The 15,278-nt window shown below is 47.8% G+C and overlaps 1 protein-coding gene across 1 annotated transcript in view; it reads left to right on the plus strand.

The window, feature by feature from the left end:
* The window catches only part of LOC146196875 (uncharacterized), a 99,804-nt gene that overhangs the window by 27,867 nt on the left and 56,659 nt on the right, over positions 1 to 15,278 (plus strand). Inside the window, exons 5-9 of the mRNA XM_084598568.1 lie at positions 375 to 556; positions 2,569 to 2,683; positions 4,426 to 4,662; positions 12,140 to 12,276; positions 14,186 to 14,300. Of these exons, the coding sequence (XP_084454694.1) occupies positions 375 to 556; positions 2,569 to 2,683; positions 4,426 to 4,662; positions 12,140 to 12,276; positions 14,186 to 14,300 (786 nt within the window). The remainder of the gene's footprint in view (positions 1 to 374; positions 557 to 2,568; positions 2,684 to 4,425; positions 4,663 to 12,139; positions 12,277 to 14,185; positions 14,301 to 15,278) is intronic.

Raw genomic sequence — 15,278 nt, forward strand, 5'->3', positions numbered from 1 at the left:
CGACACTTAATCATCACCTTTGAGTTAATATTTAAAGCGAAGGCAAAAAAAAAAACGAACATTTTCGTTTAACATTGTTTCCGAGGGGAATCTTCACGTTTAATCTCAAGAAGGCCGAGCTTGGCGAACAATTTGCCTCCCGTTTGCGCTTGCCTAGCAAAATACGAGTGCTGTCAACTCCCAAGACGACCTAGTGCGCGTTCTTTGCCATAACTTCAGTACGTGGCTTGTCTCGGTGTCTTGTCGTTGCGTCAGTGGTACTTGCGAATAGAAGAAACCGTGTAGACATTCGGGGGAAAGGGCGCAAACGGTGCGCATGCTAATTCGGAGAAGAAAACATCCGTGTGATTTCTTTTGTCTCTCGTCTTTCGCAGGTGCGTCCAGTTAAGAGCGAGGTTTCTGCGAATCCCACCCGACCCGTCTTCAGTGAACCGCGTGCTGTGGATGAGGCGACTGCAAAGACAACTGGCCTCATGATGGAGTGCTGCGCATGTATGGTTGAAGCACCTCTCAATGAACTCGTCGAAGTCGCGCCGTGCGCCCATTGCCTCTGCAGGTACGGCTACCCGGAAAGCCTGGGTGAATTTATCTCAGCAGCTTCGCCCATTTGATTTGCCTCATCAGTGATAGATTCTAAAATTAATGACAAGTAAACGAAGAAAAAAAGCAGCTATAGTAATATTTCTTCACGCTTTTCAAAAGACTGTAGCTTTATTTTGCGTATCGTTGAGCGAGTTATTTGGAAACACAGGGAGCGTAATATATTCCTGCAAAAGTAGGCATATTTTCACCAAGCTTTGACAGCCACCACTTTTCTTAATGTTTATTTTCCACACCTCAATGAATCCGTCATTCGCAGCATCAACCGATTGAGTTCGGTTTTGGAAACGATTGCATAATCGGATGAGGTAGTCCTTAGAGATGTTGGCCATTGAGTCAGCAATGGTGGCCTTTATATATAGCGAGTCTTTGCTGTTATGTGGCTCTTTGTTGACCTCTCTCACAACGACGCACAAGACGTAGTAGTCGAGTGGATTTAATCTGGAGAACTATAAGGCCACAAATTAGGACTGATGTGGTCGTGAAGATTGTCAGCCAACCAATCTTTGTAGGGGATATCGGCTGGAGCCTAATCAGCAGAAAGACATATAACATCTTCATTTCGATATAGTCTCTATCCAGGGCTTCACAACGGTGGTAAACCACTCCTTGTTCGCGGCAGTATTAACGCGCACTCCTTCTGCAAGAAAGTGTTAACCTTCTGGCCTTGGTCAAATATCCTTTCATCTGCAAAAAAAAAAGAAACACAGAAAATTCCTTCGCCCTGCTTAGCAAGCGCTTGGACCGGAGCTGACGATTCTCCCGAGTTTTACCGGATATGAGTTGCCTCCTCTTCTTGGCGTAGAGCCGCTTCTCATTGCATGGGAATGATACATAATGTCCTCGTCCACAGCGAGCCTGACAGTTGAATCTGCGACTTGGAGTTCATTTGAATGGCCTCATTTGAATGGCTACTCCAAAAAAGGCGGCACTTTCTATGTCGCTATGCTGGGCGGCCAGGGAGTCGAGGTCTGCATGACGTTTAATTTCCTGTGTCAACATGTACAATTCCACCCTGGAACAAAGAAGCCGCTTTACCAGACAGATATGTCGAGCCTTCTTGTGTCTATGGAGATAGGAAGTAGTGTTTTCAAATTTCTCGCGCACTGGTATGTCTTCGCGAGCCCCTCATCTCCCTTATACATGACCACGTGGAACACATTGGAAGCGCTTAAAAGTTTCTCATTAATAAATGCTTTAAAAATCACATCCAGGAAGCCGCGAAAGAATGTTATGATTAACTATTTGTGTGTGCTGAAAAAAAGGTTATGGATCCCTTTCCGTCAAGGATAGGCACAATCGGTAAACTAAATTTTAGAGAACGAGCTCTGTATTTATTCCCTGTTGTCTACGCACCGAGACCTCTCTTTAGAATAAAAAGGTAAGAATGAGCGCAGCGACAGCAGAGTGAGAACGATTTAAAGTGTTGAAGTAACTGTTCTCGAGAAGAACTCGCGGGCGTTATTGAACTTTGCTGTACGAGCTGAAATGTAGTGAACACGTTTCATGACGGCAGTTATTCGTGACCATGTCAATGTGAGTCTATTAACTTTGCTTACAAAGCACATTAAACACTTCCTTCTGAGCTATTTAGTTTGATGTGTCCAAACATTTCCTACAATTCGTACCATTGTACCCAGAGTCAAACGTTCTTTTTCTTACTTCGTATATAGTCGCATTCAGATAACTTGGCGGCGTGCATCGTTTTCGACGCACATCTTAGTGACTTGGCGTTGTATACTTTAGTCAAGGTCGGCTCCGTATTTAGTGTCAGACCCATTACGGACATGTGTCTCATTTGAATACCAATACTCGCGGCTTTAACTGCCCCTGAAATAGTGGAGGGATTGCCACTGCGCTCTGAGCCCAACTTAATATTTTTGCAAATATTCTCCTGCGCAAGTGAACTACCAAACACGAGTGAGCTCTGCAACAATGGTTTTTCCTTCCATTCTGCTTCTCGTGCAGAGAGTGCGTGCGTGCGGCAGGAGTGAGCTCCCTCACATACGTCGTTCACTGCCCCGTCAAGCCGGAGGAAGGCGGCCACTGCCTGTCTCAGATACAGGAGTCAGCCCTGCGATCTGTAAGTGACATTAACCCACATAAATGAGCAATGCTCGAATGCGGCTTCACGGGCGCTATACTTTGAAGCAACGGGCCCGGATGGCATTGGTTCACCCAGGATAATTACAGTTGATACATAGCCTCGAATCAATATATGTGTAAAAAGACGCTAAGTTATAGTCGAGCTGTTTCTCTGCGTCCCCCTTCCCCCTTCTTTGGACTGGTTTATTGATACTAGAAGGTGGCTTCAGGCGATAGGCTGTAGTGAAAAAAGAGGGTTCAGGAAAGGCCACAGTGTTGCGCATTTTACTTTTCTCTTTTATGCTTTACGCTGCCTCACAACTTCCGTGACAGGCTGCACTTTTTCAGTTTCTAAACAACGCTCAGCACTAGCTTGATTAAGTTTTGGTGAGCTGTGCCGTACCCGCTTAGGCTGTAATAAAACAATAATTATTTATAGAGGGCATCCCCTGCTCCCTGGTGGCATTTCTCCGCTCAATTGTTTCTTCGAGAAGAAGAGGAAAGGGAAGAAGATGTTGAAGTTGGTTACTCACAAAAAGGAACTGCAGTTTGCTTGGCCCGCGCCACGTGCCGTTATCAAATCAAATCAATCATTACTGTTGTCCTCGCTTCCTTCTCTGCCAAAAATTTCCGAGAACTCGACATTCATCTCTAGCATGCACGTGGCTCCAGGTCTTTCATTGATCAGAAGAGTGAACTGGATAAATTGAGGCTTGGCAATTTGATTCATTACTTTGCTTCGTCGTGTGCTATTTACTGCGTCTGCGCCGCCCCTCTTTATTAAGGACGCTATATCATATCTGTTTAGGGTCACACGATGGGGTTTCTTTGATGCTTCTTTAGTTAGAGGTTAATAGAAATGTAAATAAATTAATAATACTGATGTAACTTTCAACACCATTTTGCAATTGCCGTCCCAGCTAAAGTAGATGCATTTCTTCGCTATCAGCTTAGGCCCTCAGGTTTCAGTGCGCGTTGGATAACTAAAACGCGTAACCCGAGTAGTCACATGGACGTTCATTCGAGTTAATAGGGAAGGAACTTCGGCGGTGCTTATATCATAGCGAGTGAGAGCTAATCAACATTACCAGTAAAGGCATGATTCGTACTGTGCTCTTTCTCTGAAATGCCCTCACCGAAGTTGACATTCGTCGGGATGCTCAGAATGCGGATGCCAAGAAGATACCGGGAGGGCTTCCAAGCTTTTCTATGGATGAGAATAGCTTTGTCATGTAGCGGCGAAATAAACAAAGCACCCAAGTCATCCAGACTCACAACCGCAAGGCATAAAATGTGCACACTTGTTTGTCCCAGATTTCTTTTGTTCTCTCAACCTATGCAGTCAAGGCACCTCTTTCTTTTGTATTACCCCCGGCTACAATCCCCTTTCATTAGTATACTCTGTTACCTTGTTTCCATGTTTAAAATGACCTGACTCAAACCGTCGTGATCTGTGACCACCTTGCACTCACGCAGGCTGTCACAGACTCGCACTCTTTGCATGCCGCAACTCTTGTTGAAAACCAGTTTACTCAGAAAGCGACCGAGTTTGTGTCAGAGTAGAAGCAGTTCTAAAAGCTGCAGCTCTCCCAAAATGATGAGCTGATGAAGCATCAGAGGTGCCCCGCAAAATCTTTCTAAAGGAAGGTTCGAATCATCGAGCTGTAGCCTGCATACTAAAAAACGAAATAAGTAAAACAGATGAAGCTTAGCATGTAATCGCCCACGACATCGTTACAGGTCATGAGCCAACAAGAATACAGCCGACACAAAGAGCAGCTGTCCTTCCCCGTTGTGCAATGCCCGGTCGAAGGCTGCGGCGGAAAGTTCTGCATCAGGCCAGGCGTGGAAACTCTGGAGTGCTCTTTGTGCCAGACAGAGTACTGCGTTTCCTGCAGCGCAAACCACCCGGGTCGAACGTGCCAAGAGTTTATCAACTCTATCATTGACGTTGGGGCCATCCGGCTGCAAGACGAGGTGTGTTGCTGCATACTGTTAGGACATTTGGTGTGTGTGTGTGTGTGTGTGTGTGTGTTTCTCTAGACACAGGAGCACAAAGACTCAGCGAACAGTAAAGCCAACGCTGCGGTTTAGGTACAGATCTTGTCCAGCCCAGATGAAGGCAGACGCTCTAATTGTCTTTGGCTTGGAGCTTGGCTCCGGGGCACGTGTGGTGCGTGTTGGTGGTGGAGGGTGAGCGTGATGATGCTGTGGTACAGTGTAGACCACTTATAACGAATGCCCGCTTATAGTACAGGACCGGTTATAGCGCTATTTTTGCCAGCCATTGGTCTGCATGCCTCACCTATAGGACTCAGTGTAATGTCTTACCGTTTATTATGTGGCCGCGCAAAGCAAAATACCGGTTATAATGCGGTTAAAAATGCTATCTATATGGCAACGCGTATCAGCAAGTGCACTTCCCTGCGCGGTATTGGGCTTCCCTGCGTGGCGCAGCACATCGCACCACGTCCTTAGGACGTGACATACGTGCGCGCGCCGCTTCCTTTCCCTCTGTCGTTATTTCGATTTTCACCGTTGCAAGCATCTGCGCTGCACCATGCCTTCTCTCCATGACCCCTCAATGCTTTCCTTCATTCGCACATCGCTCTTTTCGTAAAAGAGTGAGCGGAAACACTTTGTTGTGATTGTGTCTTTGTTCAAGTTTGGTCCCCCTACGGCTGCACCGCATTTCTCTCAAAGCGACGAGCCTGAAACGTCGGCACGCCGCTGTAACATACGATTTGCTAGCTTTCTGCCACTTGCACCGAACGATTTGCGCGACGCGGTATTTTCGCAGTGACAGAACGGTCCCGCCGAAGCAGAACAGAGGTACAATGTCGTGGACCGCTACGCCTCTCATGTCATGAGGATTCCTCTGTCAGCCGTACCGCAAGACTTGTTTTCCAACCACAAGGTCTAGTTTCGAGACCCCTCGCAATTTTGTGCGAACGAAAAGAAAGTTGACTGATGGCTTAGCTTGGTTAAGCCTGGAAGATTGCGAAAGCAATACCCTTGGCTGCGCCTTGTTCGGCGGCTGCGCCCTGACTACTGCGAGGAGCCGAGCCACAGCCCCATTTATCCTCCTAGCGTGACTTCACAAACAGCGAGCGCCCTCTCTCGGCTGCGACACAGCGCCGAGTATGGACTCACCGCCACCATCCGATGGGCGAGCTGGGGCCCCGTCTCTCGGTCTAGCGTGACGTCACATGGTCGCGTGAAATGTCATGAATGGAGGCGCCACGACACGCCACAGGCTCGAAGTGCTAGCAGTATTGCTTTCGCAGTAAAAGCTAAGTGATGCTTTAGCATACTACGTGCAGCGCGACTGCGAAGATTAGCGCGACCGCTTTCACGGAATTGGTCATGCGCTGCTGACAATTGCGCACACCTAGTTCCGTTGCGGTGGTCGCGCGGTATGCTAAACCTAATCTGAGCGTGCAGCGGATCCACTTTGTTGGTTGATTTTCGTTCACCGAATAATAAGGCGTTTTTGAAAGGGACGCTATACCCCCCTGGAGTGTATTTTGACCTAAAAGAATGGTTACAGTGCGGTACCGTTTATAGAGCGGATTTCCGGGTCTGTGCTTATAACGGTAGCAGTAGAGATGTGCGGAAGATTTCGGTGAATTCCGTCATTTGAAATCACGTTTTAGTTGCAGTTCCTCTGAACATCGATAAGAAAAAGTAAGTGCTACACTTTGCAACTGAAGTTGAGAATCATCGGCGCTATGTGCACTTCTCTTAAGCGTCAAGTTTCTCGGCGGACGACCCTAAGGGTAGCTTTTATATCATCTTGTTGAGTCACTTCGCCTGTTAAGGGGGACAGCTGGAATCTTGGCGCACTAGTTAACCCCACAAACGTCAAGACGCGCACTGGGTTTGCTGCTTACCTTCATCATTTGCTTAGCAAATTGCTGGCCTGTGCGGTATTCACGTGAAAAGAAAATCTGGGGGACGTTTACCATAAGAATCCGCTTTTAATACGAATAACATTTCAGAATAGCAAAAACGGAAAAAGTTTTCGCCCACGTATAATGGAACCGAGAAAAGATCAGTAAAAGTATTTATTTGCACTGCATTTCGCAGTTGCCCCGCGAGGCATACGCGCTCCGCGTTTTCGCATCCAAAGCCGAATAGTACCTCGCACCTTCATATTGCCGTGAATGCTTCATATGTTCACCTGTTCTTTTTCGGCAGCCGCCGGCATGCGTGGCCTTATTACTCTGATTCTAGCGCACGGGTCATTTCTGTATTCGTTGCTTGTTAATGAATGCCGCAAACGCGGCTTTATCATTTCCTCTAATGCACCACATAATTTGAGATGTATCTCGAAGGATTCAAGCCACGCGCTTGTATTTATGCAATGTTCCAGGTTATGTTAGCCACGGTCTGCAGCTTTATCTAGATGTTTTTTCGTCGCCTTTAATTGAGCGTTTTCGCGTGTGACGGGCAGTTTTCAGTTCGACGATCAAAGAGCACGTTTGTTGCTATCGCCGCCGCCGAGTTGCTTAGCTCTTTTTCGGGCGCAAGTCAACCCAATAAAGAGTTTATTTCGGTACGAATACACATGCCTTCTCTTTTGGTGGTGGTGGTGAAAACATTTATTAAATATAGAAAGTTACATGGAGGTTGCTCTGGGGTCAGGCTTAGTGCCCTTCCCCTCACAAACACTAGGTGGAGTCTGCTCGTTTGACCAACGCCTTTTGGGTTTTCAGGTCGGAGCAGGCGAGTAGGGTCACCTCCCAGTCCTCCCGAGTGGGGTTTAGGTTAGGTGCAGAGGCAGGGTTGGAGGGGCACGCCCACACCATGTGGAAGAGGTCCGAGGACATTTCCCCACAGGGGGGGCACTCCTCGGAGAAGGCACTGTCAGTGTTCAAGTGACGCCGGTCACTTCATGGTGTTCGTAAGGAGGCGAAGAAACACGGCTTCCTCCGCTCTCTTTAACCCTTTACACGGGTGGGGGTAAATATTTTGTCTGTTTTGGTACAGCTGCGTAATTTGTCGTGCCTATGGCCTTGTCACCACCACGTGACGTGACAATATGCCAGTGCTGGTTCGCTTCCCTTCTCGCGTCGACGCGCTAGATCGGAAAAGCTCACGCAGCATGCGAAGAGCAGCTCACATTCGCCCCGGGAGCTACATATGGTCCTCAGTTCTAAAACCAGAACTAGTAGGCCACTTCCTACTCTGATGCGAGAAGGCAGCTTACGAACTGCGTACAGCTGGCGCGCGGCGTATGCGCCCACCAAGTGTTCTCGGATTCAGGGTTTTCACTATCGTCGTCGTCCGGTGTATCGTTTGCCGAGAGTCCCTTGCCGAAGACACCTTTCTCGTACCGCTAAACGCGTTCGGTAAACGACGCAAGGAGCGACCATCACGCTCCTTGGGAATGCTGGTCAAGAGTCCACGAATCGGCTGTAGAGCGTGGCCGGCGCGGCTGGAAGGGCCCGTGAGGGACATGTGCAAAGTGCTGAGTGATCCTTTTGCTATCTCTACATCGTGCGAGGCGCGATCGATCTTCTTCCTGTCGCGTATGCTTCGCGATCACCGTGATCGCGAGGATCGCTGGTACTGTATCGCGGAGTTACCGGGGTAAAACCGAAACCATGGAAACAGTCAGCCGACGCCACCGTTAGATAGCGCTTCCTCTGGTTGGAAACCTGATGTATAGCACTGATTAATAATGAGGCTGGAACTGCGAATTTAGGCTGACATTTGTTCGGATCCACATATAATACGAGGCAGATATCTGACATAACATAGGGGGGGGGGGGGGGGGGGGGGGGGGGGGGGCACGTATTATACACGGGTTTGTACGGTAAGATGTGGCGTTAAGGGTACGAAGCTAGAGAGTGTATTGCTCTCACCCTGCCGCTCCCTGAGCGAATACTCTTTCGCGCACATGCATTTTGCCTCTCGTCTACTCCATAATTCCTTAATTTGTGCATCTATTAGTTCACACCTGCCATTATAGTGTATATTTTTACACTGCCACAATACGCGCAAAATCACTCGATATAGATGAAATATGCGCTATATCGTATACGTATGTCCGTATACGAAGGTGCCTGCATGCGCGGACTAGGGGTAGCAGAAAAGAGGGGATATAGCTGGCTGGTGTATGTTGACGAAAAGAATGAAAAAGCGCTAGGAAGGTGAGACAAGCGAGCAGAAAAACACATGCGCTATGTTTGTCTGCTCGTTTGTCCCGTCTTCCTAGTGCTGTTTATTTTTTTATTGCGAAAGCAATACTACTCTAGGTATTGAGCCTTCAGGCAGCGCGGCGGTAGCCACGTACGTCATACCCACGTGACGCTGTGACGTCGCACTCCACGTGACACTAGGGCGAGAACTGGGCTACCAACTCAAGCGGTCGGCGTAGCGCGGTGGTAGCCACGTCTTACCCACGTGACACAAAAGCGAGAGATGGGCTCCCTACTCAAGCGGTCGCGGCTCAGTTGACAGGAGCTGCCAACTTGGGTCTCTTGTTTCACATGGAACGGTTATGTCAGAATCGGCCTGCCAAGACCCTGACATTCACGTTACCCCTATAGGCCACTAAGGCACGTTCAACGACTTGGTTAAAGCGGGGCTTTATATGTGGGCTGAGGAAGAAAAAGAGAAGAAGAAGAACGCTCGGTCACCCGCAGCTAATGCTTTCGCTCAATATTTGTTTCAGCAGCGTTGAACTCTTGCAATTTTTTTTTTCGTCAACTATAGGGGTAGCCTGTCAGACCCGGAATCCGATGATTCTGTGCTTGATTTCAACCTTCTACGAACTCGCTTATGCCACGTGGTGTCGTGACGTCACACAACATGCCGACCAGTCACAGACCAGCCCTTTCAACTGGCAACTACAACATGCCAGAGGCAAGCCCGATGATTTTTCGCTACCGTCGACAACGCGTCGATGTCAAATTCTCTGTAGAAAGCGCCTTTCAACGTGGCCGCCTTAAAATTCTGGCTAGAAGGAAACGAATTTCTGAAACTTTGAAATCGCATGCTACCTATTGCCCTCTATGCTGCCACCTCGCCGGGTTGGCGCAGTAGTTACGGCGCTCAACCACTGTTCCCAAGGACGCGGAATCGAATCCCGGCCTCGGCGGCCACTTTTCGATGGAGGCGAAAAGCAAGGTGCCCGTGTGCTGTGCGATGTCAGTGCACGTTAAGGAACCCCAGGTTGTCGAAATTTCCGCAGCCTTCCATCACGGCGTCTAATATGCTGAGTCGCTTTGGGACGTTAAACAATATAAACCACACCAAACCATCTCCTGTGTTCCTCGCTTTGTGGTGCTTCTTTGTCGGCTGCAGTTCTGTCGTGTCATGCCCTAACCAGTTGAAATTCTTCCAGTCTTGCACATCAGCATGCCAGCTTCCTCACGTCCCCAAACATTAGGCAAGTAGTGCCGGTCTTACTACTTTCAAGGAGTGGCCCACTCTGGGTGATCGTGCGGACGGTGCCCTATAAGCGTTTTCAAGTGAGGCAGACTTGTGTTGGGGGCCAATGAAGTCAAATTCGATCAGTGCTGCGTGTTCATTCGCTCATCGCGAGCCTTAGTTCAGCGAACGTCGCGCCTTGATAAAGCGCGTCGCAAATGCTTTTAAGCATAGAGCACATACAATGAAGAGATCTGTGCTGCATATGTTTTGAGCTACGTTTGAACCGTAACATTAGTATGTGGGGGTCAAGGCATGCGCTGTCGTTCACATCTTGTCTAAAAGCCACCCTGGTTGGTACTCTCATCCCCAGCGCTGCACATTAGTCGCAAATGACGCGTTTGAAGAAATAGGGAAATAGGCATTTTGCCTGCCTCTTTCTTATTCCTATTAACGAAAAATTCTATTCGGTGGTCCAAAACGGACACCGCTTGACGTACACTCACTAAGCATACAGTGTCGATCAAAGTTAGCGGGAACATGACTTCTCGTGGCCACACAGCTGCAGAGCGCCACTGCATCTAACTCGGCCACGAATGAATGTACAGTGGCGCACGAGAAGATGTACCTCGATGTGTTGCTTCGTGTCGCCTGCCACTCTGCAACAATTTGTCACTGGTTTTTTTTTTTTTTTTTTTTTTTTAATACCTTCTATCGCTTTTAAAAAGTTTTTTTTTTTTTTTTATCTCGAGCTGCTGCTCGTTTTTATTTATTTTTAATTGGTTTAAGCCTGGCAAAGCTTTTGCTGGTCCAGGCTCCCCCTCAATTTTTTTATGTTTTTTTTTTCTCAGTTCGAGGGGGCGAATAAAATGGTAAAATGGTTTGGGCACAATGGCGCTCCACATATGTGCCGCCACGCGGGGCCGTGTTGCCGCTGAGTGTGATTGGTCCTGTACGTGTCTACTGTATTGTAAGAGGAGCTCCTGGTCGTGAAGGAGATCAACAGCTTTATTTAACAAAGACAATTATTATTTGTATGCACCCCACTGCAATGGCTCAGTGGCTTTGTATGCACTCCACAGCAATGGCTCAGTAGACTACTGAACCTAAGGACGCGGGATCGAATCCCGGCCACGCGTCGGTCGCTTTTCGACAAAGGCGAAGCAAAGGGGCATCCGTGTGCTGCGCGATGTCAGCGTACATGAAAGAACCACATGGGGTCGAAATTTTCGGAGTACACTACGTCTCTCATAGGCTGAGTCGTTTTAGGACGCTAAGCCCTGCAAACCACTTATTTGCGTGGAGTGCATTTTGCGGCATTCCCAGTGTTCGTCACAATCCTCATCGCGCACGTGCATAGGAAGGATGTACAGAAGTAATCAAAAACCACGATGCTGACACCCTTACCCTCAAAACGATGCGAGATCTTTCCTGTTTATGTATGGAGTTGCCATGTCCAAACACAACCCGCCCTGAACTGCAACAGACGCCCTGTATAGCAATCGTGTAAAGTCTTGGAGAAACGCATGTTGCTGCTCTAGACCTCCCTTAATTTGTGTTGGGCAGGAACTATATGGTATAAAGAGTAGCGTGAGTCTCATAGAAGCTCACTATATACTGGCCACGCCTGAGGCCCCGAGCGAAGTTTTTTGCCAAAGACGCATGCGCAACGGAAAGCTTATACCGGACAGCCAAGTGCTATTTTCTAAGGCATGTCCCAGTTTACATTCGCATACATGTCGCCCACACACTCCATTTACTCCCTAGAAGCCTCGTCACATGGAATAACTGATTAGTTATCTCCGCCTCTCGCACAACAAAAACTCGTGGTTAAAAGGCAGTTACAGCATAGACACCGTTTATCGGGTTACCGAATGAACTTGCCGGATATCGCGGCAAAACGCAGAACGCGTCAAGTCAAGCCAAGTGCATCTCAGCGTTTGTTGTACAAAAAAACGTAGCATTCTGTTTCTCCGTATCTAGTCACCGTCGTCAGTTTCGCAGTGGGAAAGTTTATCCTCATCACCTTTCTGCTGCTGCCCACAGAAGCAACGTTACGCATGGACCATTACAGGTCTGGCAAAGTGGAACCACGAGCTCCGCCGCGTCGGCATTGTCTTCCGAAGCTGAGCTAGAGTGCAGCGCCTGCTTGGCCGATATACCGATTGAGGAGATCGCGAACATTGAAGGCTGCGGACACTTCCTCTGCAGGTAAGTCCAACAGTAAGCAAGCGCTTAAGACCTCCTCTTCCGCCCTTTCCTGCATTTGCTGATGTCCGTTGCGGGATTGAGTGAAAGCCGCTGCAGCTTCATTTTACATGCGGCAAAATAGAGAAACTGTCCGAATACGACGTCAATGCACATTAAAAACTTAGGCCGACGCTTAAGCTCGGCCTTTATTTAGTAGACGTACTAACTCGGCGCCTTCAGCTCAGTCTTATTATTTCGGAAATTTAGAAAAATAAAAAAGGAACCATTCTCATTAAAATTTTTAAAATTGTTACTGTATAATGAGTGCACATTGTGAAGACGTATATTAGTAGGCCATACTGTCGACAACGCGTTCACTACGTGCCCCTATAACATGTTTAGTACTAACGAACCGAATTCGTGGCATACGTGCTGTGCGACTACCTGGCATGCAGAGGGCATGGGTTCCAACCTCAATAGCGACAGAGCTATTTTGTTGAATTACTTCGATTTTCTGAAATACTCGCATTAGACGAGCCTCCTTGCCAACTTTGCTTTCTTTGCATCCTTTCTCGGCTCTTGAGCTTTATTGAATGTGGGGTTTTGAAATTCCTGTGCGAGGTCATATGGATGTGACCTCATAACAACCTCTCAACCAATCAGAATTTTTACAGACCACCGTCTACCGTGATTAATAGTCTAACCATTGAGCTCTATAACGTCTATAATGTCCACCTTGCCACGTCGTCCATTCAAACAGACCGAATTGGTGCATATTTTATAGCTTTAAAAGAATTTTTTAATAGTTTGAAACGCCTTGTAGTTTTAGGCATGTCTGCAGCGTGGAGTTGCCGCCGGGAAAATTGCCGGTATGGTCGTATACTGTACATCTATCTCTGTAACTTCTCTCAACGAAGAAGGCAAAAAGGCGAGAGTGTGCATTTCACATTAAGTACTTCATGGCTCAAGAATAGGTTTAACGTTGTCGTTATTAGGGTAGCAAACCATGTGACAGTGGGTCACCATCACGTGACCGGTCTCATTATGTGGCGGAATATAAAATTGCGCGACTTTGACATCGTGACCACTTGTCGCCGCGGCATTGGCGATGCGAGTCAACAGTACTGAGTATTTGGGCGAGTTAGTTCGTATACAATCTGCAGAAATTTAGCTATAACGACAAAGAAAGGCGGACAGAAGGAACAAACGAAAGATTAATTTATTAACGTGTAGGTTCAATTCGATAGAGAATTTGCATCGGTAGAAGGGTTGCACCAGTTATCAGGGACATTTTTCTATCCAAGGTGCACGTAGGAATGTTCAAGCGGATTTGAGCGACAATACGCGAAGGATCTTCAGCGATGTCGATGACTACCTTGTCTCATCAGAGGAGCCCGCAGTATCAGAACGACGCATGAAACTCAAGATTTTCCGGTCGTAGATTTTCTCATCGCCTCTTTCTTTCCTTCCCATTCCCATGGGTTTTAGAATAAACTTCCACTTATTCAGCGCTCTGTCGTCTATTCCTTCTAGAAGTCCGTCATTCTATTTCGCGCTTTTGGCGGTGCCATGAAGACTCATCTGAGCGTACTTTTCAGATATGCTGGTGAAGTGTCTTCTTTTCATCGCAAACGGCAAAAGCTTGAATCGCAAAAGTACGAAGAGCTGCGCTGACCTAACGCATTTAGCAAGAAAGTGTTTTTTTTTTTTCTGATATTAGACAGCAATGACGATTCAGCTAGCATTAACTGCTTTCAAAGCTACGCCGGTAGGAATGACTATGCAACTTTTCTACTTTAACTTAGTGGAAAATCAGACAGCCGTAGCCTTACGGAAGGAATTCCCGTGCACAAATTTGACAGGGTTACCATTCGTGTAAGACTAGTGGATTTGGGCGAGTTGCCTTCAAGCTGTTTTGTTCCCATCGCAGGAACTGCATACGTGAGGCGAAAGCAAATAGCTCTGCCGAGCGCATTCGCTGTCCCGTGATAGAAGAGGACGACACTGCCTGCCAGTACTACATTCAGGAGGCAGCCCTGCAGACTGTAAGTAGTGGACCCACAAATAGAGCGCAGAGTGAAGGGGAAAAAAAAGAAATTCATCGCATCTTTCTTCAATTTAAACAGACTGACAATAGCTCGGGGTTAAATGGTTGGTTGGTTTGTGGGGTTTAACGTCCCAAAGCAACTCAGGCTGTAAGAGACGCCGTAGTGGAGGACTCCGGAAATTTCGACCACCTGGGGTTCTTTAACGTGCACTGACATCGCACAGCACACGGGCGACTCGCTTTTCGCCTCCATCGAAAAGCTGCCGCCGAGGCCGGGATTCGATCCCGCGTCCTTGGAAACGGTAGTCGAGCGCCGTAACCACTGCGCCACCCCGGCGGGGTTAAATAATCGGGACATTGAATTCTAAGCTAATGCTGCGATCCGTCAGACAAGATATAATTTTGCCACTATTACATTAAATTTAAAAATCATTTCTTCCAGTTCAGCTTAGGGTGAAAGCGATCATGCCATGATTTTTTACTGAGACTCCTTTCCTTCGGCCCCGCCGCGGTAGTGCAGTGGTAAGCCGGATTCGATCCTGGCCGCGGCAATGTCAGCGCACGTTAAAGACCTTCAGGTGGTCGAAATTACTCCGAAGCCCTCCACTACGGCTCTTCTTTCTATCCACTTTCACTCCTACCTACCTACCTACCTACCTACCTACCTACCTACCTACCTACCTACCTACCTACCTACCTACCTACCTACCTACCTACCTACCTACCTACCTACCTACCTACCTACCTACCTACCTACCTACCTACCTACCTACCTACCTACCTACCTACCTACCTACCTACCTACCTACCTACCTACCTACCTACCTACCTACCTACCTACCTACCTACCTACCTACCTACCTACCTACCTACCTACCTACCTACCTACCTACCTACCTACCTACCTACCTACCTACCTACCTACCTACCTACCTACCTACCTACCTACCTACCTACCTACCTACCTACCTACCTA

Source organism: Amblyomma maculatum, chromosome 3, assembly GCF_055883805.1.
Source record: "Amblyomma maculatum isolate TAMU_Amacu chromosome 3, ASM5588380v1, whole genome shotgun sequence".
In the NCBI taxonomy this organism is placed as follows: Eukaryota; Metazoa; Arthropoda; class Arachnida; order Ixodida; family Ixodidae; genus Amblyomma; species Amblyomma maculatum.